We start from the raw sequence: 12,727 nt of genomic DNA, 5'->3' as shown, positions 1-12,727 counted from the left end.
GACAAACAGCCAACCCAAGTTCTTTGACAGAACTCTCCCAAGTTATTCTAACATAGCTGTGTATTTTAAATAAACCATACCTGAACTGCATAAAAGTGTTCATAGAGAATCATACAACAGCTTGGGTTGGAGGGGACCTTGAAGATCATCTTGTTCCCACCCCCCTTCCATGTGCAGGGACACCTCCCACTAGACCGGGTTGTCCAGGTCCCCATCCAGCCTGGCCCTAAACACCTCCAGGATCATCTTTGTGGATAATATTCATTATTAATTCATATTAATATATTCATTTCCAAAACAGATGAGTGAAACATTTGATGCCCTATTTTTTCCTAACCCCAAGCAAAACATTAGAATTTTAAGCTGCTTAGTTATGTCTCGTTGATGAAAATCATTTGTATTTGTATGCGTCTCTATAAATTTGGAGATCAAGCAGTGAATGGTGGAAAAAGAAGAATACTGAATAAGAAGGGCATTTTCAAGTTTCAAAGGAGTGAATATTTTTTGTTTCTATAGAAGAATAAGAAAATAAAGACAAGTTTGAAAAAATACTCTAGGATAAAAAGAAAATTGTCAATTTGTACTACTTGTGACTCTTGAAATGAGGTAATGAATTCTATCATCTCCTGTCACCCCAGCTTTGTCCTACCAGTATACTAAATGAATCCTATATTATTTTAATTTATTCCTTTTCAGTAACGGCTCTTAATAATTCCTAATTTAAGAACTAAGCTATTAGTTGAAATAGTCAACTAGGAAAAGGATCCAAATTAGCTTTACCATAACGAAAATGTCCTAAATTTTAGATCCAATGAAAACAGAAGATACATGTACATTCTCTCCAGCATTCTCCTCTAAATCTCAAATTTAAGTGGACCAGAACTTCAGAATACAGCATAGAATTTTTTTGCTCAAATGCTCTGACAATACTCTTACTAAAGACTAATTTGTAGTTCAGGAATCTTACAAATTTTATCTGTATGTTTTATGCAGCATGGATAAAACAAGAGGGATGTTTCCAAGGATAACACCACTTATCTAGTGATTCATATGTTGTTTTGATCCATCAGCTGCTGCAACTCTTAATCTAATGTCTTCATTGGGCCAGAATTTTCAACAGAAGAAATTAGTCACATCTCCCTCCCCTCCCCAAAAAAATGAGCAAATTCATGGATCATTTTATTCATGATCCATGCACAACACCACTAGCAGTCCTATGTGTTGCACCCTTCTAACAAACTTTTGGCTTTAGGAAGTTTTAGGAAGTGGAACAGCTTGTCACTACCTTTCACAGTGACCAAGCAACCCATGCCCACTTGCTCAAATAGTCTGTGATATTCACAAGTTACATATGGAACCAGTGGGACTGCTCCAAAGGAGAACTATTCAGAAAAAGTATCATAACACAGAACTTAGCAGCAACACTAGGGGGTACTAAAGGGAAAATTAATGTAATATTTAATTAGGGAAAAGAAGAAGAAAAGTCTATGGAACAAAACAAAAATTCAAGAGCTTCTTTGTAATATTTATATTCCAAGGACAGTTTAAGAGAACACAGATTTTTTTCTATCATCTAAAGCCCAAAGTGAGTTCTGCTACAAAATCTAGTTTTAGTATTTCAAGGTCTGAAACATATTTACAGAAATTAGAACACATGCAGCAAGAATTGCTTGTGTTAAGGCTGTCTCAACTATGCTTGCTTAATAAGCAATGCTAATATCATTGTGAAAAACACTATTAGAAGTTGTAAGAATGGATCAGCATAAATAAGCCAGAGAACCATTCCTCTGTGTGCAGCATTTGAATGAAGCACAACTAGTTGCCTTTAATGCCCTGAGCTTCCCACTAAAGAAATGCTAAAACTCATAAAGGCACATATTCCAATGCTATTGGAATGCAGTTCTTAAAGCAAAAAGAAATATATATATATACACACACATATATACACATATTTCTGAATTATTCCCTACTGTTTAAAAAAAATCAATGAGCAAATTTAAAATTTAAACTTAAGCAAAAATATCTAAGCATTCAAAACAAGACTTCAGCAAGCTTAGCTTTTCCTCCCAGCATATATCCTATTAAAAAGACAAAGGTTTTATTTATGCAAGGTTCTCATGATTCCTACATCTTTTCAAGTAGATGAAAAACACAAGTGAAAAATAAAGACATCAGATCCTACAAACTATCACTGACTACTGACAGAGAAACTCTGTGGTTAAGGACAGTTTGTTTCTGCATGTAACCTTCCAAGTTGCTAGGTGTGAAGACATGACTGTTGGGGAATAATTACGTAATTTGGCATAAACTGAAGCTAAAAATTCATTGTGGAATCATCTCCCATCACAAAGCTGTTTTTAAATAAAAAATATCCAGCTTTTTCTTTCCTTTTTTTTTTTTTTTTTTTAAAGCACATTCCTTTTAAAATGTTAGTTTTATCCCACTACTTTCCCAAGTAACAAGCAGGTTTACCCTCAATTATCTAATCATGAACAGACAAGTTTCTACAACATCTACTTATTTATTTAAACAATTTCCATACTGACTGTGGCTTGATGCTTCGGTGAAGAAGGAGAGGACTCATTTTCAGGAAAACTGGCCTTAGAAGCAGTTGATGATTCCTACAGAATTTAGAAATGCAATTAAGTTATTCTCTTTCTTACAATTTTAATTTAACTTTTTTCACCCCTAAAGACACCCTCTCCCCTCTCACACTTTACAGAAAAAGTGTTTTGTTACATTTTTTTTTGTTTGGTTGTTTTTGTTTTATTTTGTTTAAGTATTCATGATATTCTGAAATACTTGTATTATAAACGTGCTTACCAAATAGTGTTACGACAAGATTTACAGGCCAATCAATCCAGCCTAATTAGCACATGTCAATTTGAAAAAAAAAAAAAAAATACATACTTCATGAGCAAAGCAAGGCTTTCATCCTTATTAAGGAGCAATTTTTCTGTATGACATTGCTATCAAATTATTAAGCATGTTTATAATACTAACTTATTACAGGGCACATTTGAAAAAACACAAAGATTTTAAAGAACAGATTATATTTCTGTGTGGTCAATACATGCAAGATTAGTACAATAAATATATGTGCATTTACATATACATGCAGAGAACTTATACAATAAATAGTTATACATGCACGGTTCATACATTCAGTGTATACCAACTCTGTCTAATATTTGTGAGTCGTGACAGTTTGTTTCCTTATAATCAAGCACTGAGATTATTACAGATTCAGGTTTTTGTTTTAAACCGAACATTAACGATGGATCAAAAGAAAATTACTAAATCCCTGAAGACTAGAAAAAATACTGAAAGCCAGAAGGCATGTGTGTTTCCACTGAAGTACTGCTGCTTTGCACAAATATACTGTGTGAGAACCTGGTAAAGGATTTCAAATAGAACCACGACACATGCTAGTTGTACATTTCCCCCCTTCTCCCCTTTTAATTCCTCTGATAGGTCTCCCAACCTCTGTGCTTCAACTTACAGAAAATGTTTATTTTTCCAGTATTACATAAAAACCCTACACACCTGCAATTTAAAATCCACTTATAAATCTACCTCCAGGTAGTGGCCCACTACTTCTTTTACTATTGCACTGACAAACAGCACTAGCATCCCTAAGAATAAGCTAAGTATTCTATATTTTCGGATGTTTATAGGGAAAAAAGAAAGCTCAAGCTAAGGAAATCAATTTTGTCCCTCTCAGAGAGGTATGCTTTTCCCTGCTAATAAAACTTTTTAGCTATGTAAATCCTGATGGCTATATGCAGGTATGTGCCACAGCCACTGAACAATCAGCAAGTACGTTTGGTATCATCCAGTCCCAGTCAGCCCTGGTAACCCACACCTTCCCTCTGACACATTTAACCACTCTTCACCAGCACGTTTTCATAGAATTGCATTCTGCTGTTTTTCCAGGAAAAAAAAAAATCAGAAAAATTTTAAAAAAACAACTTTCCTAGGAGTCAGCTAAAAGCTAATTTGGGGATGAGTTGATGCACCTATCCAGACAAATACCAATTGTTGTTTTTTCTCCTTCTATTTCATTCCAAATTTGAGATAGCTTTCATACACTAAGGAGCTCTGAAGAAGCCTAACATACATATGCATAATCTGCTCCTTTACCGGATGCTAATTCTAAGAAGTTCACATAAGAGTGTGCCTACCAGTGGTAATAAAATGGGTCCATCAATGCACTAAAATTTAAGATCCACGGGTCCTTCCACAAAACACTAGCTTATTGCTCCACTACACGTTCTTAAATTTTCCAAAAGCATTCATGTTGTGCTTTATGTGACTCCTTACCATTAACAAATGCACATTGCCTGCATATTTTGAAGCTGTTAAAGTAACTTCAAGCTGCTGGCTTAGACTTTACAAGTCTGACTTATATACACAGTTTCTTTTGGTTATTACACCAGACATTTGTACAGTTGCACATTTGCTTCACTGGGTTTAAGGTCTTGGTACTTGAACGTTGGGTCTTGATGAAAAGTAAACAGCTCCTCTTATTCAATGTTTTACAAGAGCTTCTTCATTCAGTGCCGAGCTACATAAAGGTCGTTCCAAAAGTAAATCTTACACAAAAAAGGAAGTCTTCCTTTAAAAGCAAGGCAAAAATTTCAAGTTATCACTAACAGAATTGTTCGTACCTATGAAGTGTAAATGTCACATGAGACTAGGAGAGCCCTCTCAGCCTTCGTTTTGCAGCACTCCATTTAGCCTTCCATGCACGTGTTACAGCCCATTTGGCACAGAAAGATGCCAAAGGAGATCAAGGCAGGATGAAGGAGCAGTAAGGGGACCTCAAAACCTCTCACAATGAACCAACATGTTCAGGTGCAGAGCAGGCAGTTGCCAGTCAAGCATGGTCTCCGGCTCCTCAGCACCACACATAAAATGTTCTGAACTGGCAGCTCAAAAGCTTAAGATCAAATCCAATAAATCCTGTTCTGAGGAACTACAACTCTTGATAGCCCATTCAACTCTTTTTACCACAAGAAACACTTCATTTCAACAAGGAAAACTATTAAAACATACCAGAAACAGGTCAAGCATGCAACATTCTGGGCAGCAGATCCATTTTCATTACTACTGCTGTGTTTTGTCATTTAAGTCTGTCTTTAACATCTGCAATTACACAGGCCAGCTTATAGAGGTCTTTTGCCATAATCCCGAAACCACATCGATTTTGGTTAATTGTCACCTGTATTTTTGAAAAAGGAAGTCTATTAGCCAGTTTGCTGGCATCTTATTCTGAGTAGCCTGTGCTGCGATTTCAGCATTACAACATATTTCGGTTTCCGTGAAACTCGGGACTGACTCCTACTAAGAAGTTCCAGGAAAAGCAAGTCATCACCCTACGCCACCAGTTTCAGTTCTTCACTACATACATCAGCTCTCCTGTACACATCCTTCCCTATATACATCAGCGTGCTGACAATGTCACAGCACAGGCAGACACAGCAGTGACAAAAGTCAAACAGAACAGAGACAGACAGAGGAAGAACAAGGGACAGGCTCTGTCTCCGTGTTTGCTCAAGCAGCATCTGTTAGCGGCTAGTCCCAAACAGACTTCCAAGAATGTGCCATAAACAATGCACAGAAAACAGCTTCTGTTAGCCCTGACTCACAGCTCTTTTCAGACTAAACTCCCAGCTCAGCTCTGGATTAAAACCAAGCGTTTTTAGCATTTTCAGTGCTGTCCTCTGTCCTTTAGTAACATTACAACCCTGCTGCAATCAAGTGCAACTTTTCCTCTTAACCTATCATGATGGAGATCGGCAGAGAGGTCATTAAAGGGATAAATTCATTGTGTAATAGCATTACTGCTATCTTTAGAGAAGAATTTTAGTTCAGTAAGTGCAACTTTTATTTCAATTCTACAAATATTTCACTTCAGTTATTCATCTGCAATCCTTAAAGTGTACTTACACTGGGTGTTGTCTATAATGAAGATATTCAGAGATGAAATACCAATATACCTCACATGGGAACCTCACCCACATTCATAATTCTTGAACCCAAGCCCTGATTATGCTCTATAGCCTGAATTGAATTGCAGGAAATTCCCAATTATAAGTAAAATGGCTGTACACATCGAAACCTGAACTAACTCTAAAATATTTCAAGGATAACGAGAAAAAGGCTACTACTTACAAAGAAACAATAGTGAAGTTATCTACCAGTCCTTGTACTCACTGAATGTTATACACAGCAATACAGCAGAATACAAATAAATGAGATTTCAGAAATTCATGCACACTGATTTTCTGTTAAATAATTTAGAAATCAGAAATGGTTCACATTGGAGCATGCTGTTTAACTCACTCCTACCTTATCGTTGGTGTCCAACACAATTGTGCTGTGCCTCCATTTTGTTAAAACTATTGGTTCTTGTAGCCTCCTGTCCAGACTCCTACTCTTTATTATATCTCTTTGCTGCTGTGGTGAAGCATTATACTAAAGAAAAGAAAAATCAAACTATAAGTAGAAGCTAATTTACACAAACACCTGAGCATGCCATTCATACATATTAACAGTACAAATGTTCAGATTCCCTATTTCACTCAAGGGTATGAAAATAGCCTTTTTCTTTTGTTTTTAGTCTTCAGAACTTCCTGTCTGCTGTAGTGCCTCTCTTGGGCAACAGACAGATGTTTGATTTCTTAGGCAAGAGTTTATCATTCTGCAACCAACTGGCACATTGAGAACCACCATGGCATTGTGGTTCAATACAATAATACAATAAACGCAAGATACAAACATTCAGTCTTTATATTGCACTGACAATACTGTAGCACCTGTCAGGTCTTGTGTAGAACAAGGAAAACCCTTCTATTCTACTGTAAGCCATTCAGATTGAGAGTGGTGATTGACTGAATATAATTCTCTTTCACCCAAAGGTTTGGTATGGCTCGGAGAGGGGAGACAAAGACGTGAGGATTTGCTTTTCAGAATAACTACACAGAATTACTGATAGAAGGATTTGCTGTTCCTCAGCACAGAAAATAAGTATTTAGCAGGAAATAGTTGTAGGACTTGGCAGAGCTGTAATAGCCCAAGGAAATAGAAGACCTGTGTTCTGATAATTCCACTAACTCAACAGCATCCAAAAAGATCAAGAGGTTAAGAAAATGTGAAAGCCATGAGAAGGACCTAGCAATTAATTTCATCTCAGCACTGCAGCATACTTGTCAGTAGTGCAGTCATTTCAAATCATCACCACCATCACCAGGGTAGCATTATAAAGAATTATAACAATATTTCAAGCAGAGTTTACCACTGAAAATATAAACAAGGAAAAACAACATAAGTTTTGTTTGTTTTTTTACAAAGGCAATAAAATTCTCATTCTCTCTATTCAGTGTTAGAAGACTAAAATCTGCACATAGGAACACATGGAAGTATTTGTGGAGTCACATAAAGGTCTAGAACCCACTGGGTAAGATGTAACATGGGAAAATCAAATGTCCTTTTTATTAAAAAAGGCTAAACTAATAACCTTTGTAAGCACATTGAATTCCACAGTTTTGCTGCTGATTTACTACTGTAATTCTGGAGCTTGAGGTCTTCAAAGACAATAACACATACTGATAAAGCACAGTAAGATTTAAGTTAAATAACAGAAATGCCAATTTTAAGCTAAATAACAATACAGCCACAGTTAGCGTCCAAATAAAGAGCCATCCTTACTACTGCCATGGCAGACACTATGTGATAGCAGCTTTGTCTTTTACTCTGGAAAGAGTGTTTCAATATGTCAATATGTAGGAAGTAAAAGAAATTTAGTATTTAATTTAGTTATTCCAACATGCGTAACAGTAATAAAATACTCCCAGTTGAATGAATGTTGCAGTACAGAGAATAAAATTTGGTGGTTTGCATACAGGCAGAAGCGTACTGGTTATCCTTGTAGAGATCCACAGCTGAGACAGCAGGGACTTTGCATTGGTTTCAGCACAGTTACATTCATATGACAACAGATATACCTGTATTACAATGGTGAGGTTTAAGAAACTTTTAGTTTGCTCCCTTGTTAAATCAAAGCTGAACTCTCCTTCATGCTGCAAGGAATCTACAACCAGCTGACTTTCTTGTTCTAGAAACATCCACTCTGAAGATGCTTCTGCAACTCAGTAAACATATATGCAATTTACAATATGCAAAAGATTGCCCATATTACAACTAAAATCTGAGTTTTGATGAAACAATGCCTACACCACGGAAAGCTGCCACAGTAGTCCTCAGAACAGTTCTCGAGAATTTAAATGGACAGCTCAAACATTTTTTTGCTATCAAATGAACCATTTATTTTTTAAATATCTATACTTAAGTGACACCGTTGAATATTATTTATGAAAATCCTCTATGCACTTTCTGTTTGAACAACTTGAATTCAGGTTCTAACAACAGTCAAAGGCAGACTTAAAAGTGTCTTGAATTGAAATCTGTCCTAAGAGTCAGAATGTGGGCACAGCCTACTTACAGGTGATCTATATTTAAAAGGTGCCTTTATACCACCACAAACCATCAGGAGTCTACTTATCTCTACAGACAACCCCATCTTGAAGGAGAACGGGCTGTAACACACCGTGACATTCCAGTTTAAGAACACACTGAAGAAGAAAGTAAAGAAACAGTATATATGGAGCTCGTTAACAACGCACTTCCAACAGTTCAGGAACACTGTGCCACGTATCTTAGCAGCTTCAGTACTTTGCTTCGGTGATACAAACAGTGTTAATAAACTGACAGCTCTTTAAAGAGAAATTTGACATCTTTCCCCCATTTTTTCACAATATAGGTGTCAAGTAAACAATTTTCACTCAAGTGTTCATGCCTGTTTGTCAGGTGGTTTTTTTCCACCCTCTCTGCAAGCAGTAGAACAAATTACTAGGGGGAAAAAATAAAAATATATTTCCGGCCTCAAGACAAGCCTAAGCTTCTGAAATAAATTGTCTGATCTGTGATTTTCCAAAGAGAATCAAAGTGAGATTCAGATACGGTTTCAGTCTCTGCATATCCAACTGAAGTAGCCACCCTCTAGACTGGATAGATGCCACTGGCTAGGGAGAAGTAGCCAGGGCTATTGGTGATGCAGTCAGATGCCTCCTTGCGTCTCTGATGTAATCTTGAAGTAAGAGATTAGGCAAGGACCATACAGAGATCGTCTGATGCTACCATGCATCTAAACATCAAAAGATGCTATAATTTTCTTAAATCTAAAAATTTTGATAAGAACGAGAGTTCTAAGAATGCAGGCTGCTGCTCCTTTAAAGTTTTCCCTAAAAAATCAAAAATTGTCCCAATACATTACCCCCTCTAGCACATTGCATTCATTTGTTCTCTATTCTACTACCAGTTTCTTTTTATCAGGAAATAAGGACATCAGCAGATTTTTCACAATTGTTCATAACCTTACTGCATGTGCCAAGTGACACGGACTTCTTGTTGCACCAGCTCTTGGTGCAGGGTAAGGACACTAATGGTGTAAATTTGGGTAATACAGGGTTATTTTCATTGTTTATTTTTTCAAGTAGCAGCTTTCACCAGTCACTTAAAAGCTCTCTTTGCTTTGGTTTAAAATTTTCTAGCCCTCGCAACTAGCTAAATGATTTATATTTAATTTTACCCTGATAATGTGGCATGGCTCAAGGCTCTGTCCTAGCCTAATTGTGATTGGAATAAATGCAACACCTCCGAGTTATTTGTAGCAGTTGTCCCCATTTTTAGGGAAATGACACAGATCTGTCAGCTTCAAGAAGCAGAACAAAGATTCTCCTTTGTTTGCGCTAACAACAGCCACAGCCGAATGCAAGGAACAGGCGGGTGAAGGGAGAAAAGCACGGAATGCAACTGTCAGTGAAACTTGGTAAAGACCCAAAGTTGAATATTTTACTCTACCTTCTTGCAGTTAAGAGATTAGAATAGGGTCATTTAAGAATATTCTGAAATCCTAGTCCTCTTTACTACCGTAACCCTTTGCAGTTCTCCCAACAGATAGTCTGAAATCATATATTAAAAAAATATTTTTTTTTTTAATGTTGCCTCAGAACAGAAGTATTTCTCCAATGCTAGAACAGTCCTCGGCTTTGAATACTTTTTTTTTTTAGTGCTACGACTAATGTAGCACCAATGTACATATTTTGCTCTTCTTAGCTAAATCAATACAATGTTTTCCTTAACACATATATATAAATTTTTGGTTGGTTTTTTTTTTTTTTTTTTGGTCTTTTCATGGACCTCATCTCTACCTCATGCACTTTTTTTCCTTGGAGAAATAAGACTCATTTTCCATCCACATTGCAGCAGCATTTGAGGCAGCGGCCTCATTGAAGGACGTGCAGGGGCAGGAGGCTGCTGGAGGAGACAAATCCACCTGAAGCAGAAGCGACTGGAGACCCCTCTGGATACTTGCTCCGTTGACTTTGCTGCGTTGGATGTTCTTTGCTTCACCTTATGTTTCGCTAAGACTGCTAGCTTGTGAAGACCAGCACCAAGCCAGTACCGATTGCCTCAGAAAAAGCTGGGGATACTTCCCTCCCTTCTCTGATCTAGGAGGAATGAAAGGGGCTGGAAAGCACCACACCAGGACAAGTGAGGAAGACCAGACCAGGCCTATAAGATACAGGTACCCACAGTAAAGAGAAAGGAAATAATATCACCTGCACTTCTGTCCTAGAATACCTCTAAATCAACACATCAGCTGAGGCAGTCTCAACTTCCTCCAAGCTATCCCAAGCTTCAAGACAAGAATGTGAGGATTATTCACTACTACTAACAATAATGTTTAGTCTTACAGTAGACACAAATGCCAACACACATTATGTGTTACCTCAAACCAAGTAGGACTGTTCACATCCTGGCCATAAGACAAATTCAGGTATACCTATTTTCACTTTTTCATTTCACCATTTGACTGCACAGTATCTTCTTCTTCCTATTACCAGCACCATGTTTATTTATTATAATTTTTCAGGTGGCATTTGCTGTTTGACAGCACTGAGGACTCCAGTAGCAAAATCATTCACCTGAGTGTCAGAACTGAGGCCTCGGAGCTCACACTTGACATTGGAGCACAGAGATGGCAAGATAAAACTGTCAGGCTAAGATGACATCCCCAAATGAAGCTCCTCTACCTACTGCCTCCTCTGTACATACAGTGAGTGAGGGGAGCTGATGGTGAACTAATTTCTAAGAAGAGAAAGTGTAATTGGGATATCACAAGAGAAAGTGCAATTTCACAAGATGAAGTGCAATTAGGATATCACAGTCTCTAAATATTAACAGCCAAACTACGATGCTTACAGCATAAGCATTTTATTTTGATGTCTACTCCTGAATCAGGGAACTCAGCCAGCTGATGTCCAATAACCATGCTGTTATGTTGTTTTTTTTTTAGATATGATTAGGAACGCATTTGGAAAACTGGGAAGACAATTATTCAGTACCTCTAGTTTTTATTAGGCTGCCCTCTTTTCCTCCCTTTTCAGCTATTTCTTCAATATGTAGTACTTCTTTTAGTTTTCCTTGCTTTTTTTTTTTTTTTTGTCATCTTGATAAATCGCATTTTTAAACTTTAGGAAGTTCTTATTCCTGAGATCAATTTAACCTTTTTTCCTCCCCTCAATATAGAGTCCCCCCCTTATATTTGCTTGAAATATAAAACCTGTATTAGAAGACTACTAGGCTTATGGAACAGGGCCATATCCTTCGTCACTATGATTTAGATATTACTCATTCACTAAAAAGGAAATAAACCAATTTTATCATAATGAACTATTCACAGAAGACCTGATTTTTTTTTTTTTTAAATAATCAACAAGAACTGACAACTGAATACAGCAGAAATCACAGGAGAAGACAAAGTCTTCGGAAGACGTAGTACAAGTTATGAGTAAATACTGTTAACCAATTTAAAGAATAATTCGGCATGTTCTTCTGTTCCACTACAACAAGCTCCCATTCAGTCACACTCATGAGTCCTAATAGAATTTTGCAGCAGTTGTCAAAGCTCCTCCATCCGAGATGTTGCTTTTCGCCAGAGGCATTCAGCTATTCCTAGATGTCATTTAAATATACGTGACCAGAGGGCTTTCTATGAGACTGTCTGAAGTAATTCGTTTTTTTAACTCTCCCTCCCTCCTCTAATATCAGATATTTTTAAACACACATTCAAGACTACTGAAGTGTTATTCTAGAGCATGTTCACATTTACAGCTAATGCTATAAAAGTGAAGTTTTTTCATATAACGTATTAGAACAGTTAACGTGCTATTTCCAGAAGCCTGTTTGATTTTTAGTTCTATTGATGTCCAGATTACTAAGAATCTCCTCAAAAGGGATTACCATCTTTTTCTGGTTTAACAACACTACATAACCATGCTGTTCTATTTGTTTATTTTACAAAATATGTAGTTCATATATCACCTTCCAAAATATGTTTGGGGAAAAAACTGACGTAGAGAATTACTGTAGATTGTATCTAATTTCTTCTTAAAAGGTCTTTTTTTTTCCCAAGTAACTTAACTTTTCATTTAAGCAGGAGTTAAAATGCTGAAGTCTTTCTAAGGTCGTCTCACCATTCATGAGAGTTTTTGATAGAGACTATTTTTCTTCAAAGTCGCTCTGCAGTCTGCGTTGTCTTTCCAGTTCATTTGTTCCTAAGCGCTTTTAGAACACGCTTCAGCGAGTCTTTCAAAAGGCC

At 36.9% G+C, this 12,727-nt stretch overlaps 1 protein-coding gene across 9 annotated transcripts in view; it reads right to left on the bottom strand.

Moving 5' to 3' along the window:
* Positions 1-12,727, bottom strand: part of ARHGAP12 (Rho GTPase activating protein 12) — a 78,039-nt gene that overhangs the window by 22,737 nt on the left and 42,575 nt on the right. For all 9 annotated transcript variants that reach the window (XR_014690360.1, XR_014690361.1, XM_084511303.1 and 6 more), the window contains 2 exons: positions 6,355-6,480; positions 2,547-2,621 (listed from right to left, as the gene is read on the bottom strand). Coding sequence is in view for 7 of the 9 variants with exons in the window: in XM_084511303.1 (XP_084367429.1) it covers positions 2,547-2,621; positions 6,355-6,480 (201 nt within the window). In the remaining 2 variants the exon portion in view is untranslated. The remainder of the gene's footprint in view (positions 1-2,546; positions 2,622-6,354; positions 6,481-12,727) is intronic.

The sequence above is a fragment of the Aythya ferina genome (genome assembly GCF_964211825.1).
Source record: "Aythya ferina genome assembly, chromosome: 2".
Taxonomy (NCBI): Eukaryota; Metazoa; Chordata; class Aves; order Anseriformes; family Anatidae; genus Aythya; species Aythya ferina.
Note: the sequence above shows the minus strand (reverse complement) of the source record. Positions and strands in the feature narration are given on the sequence as shown.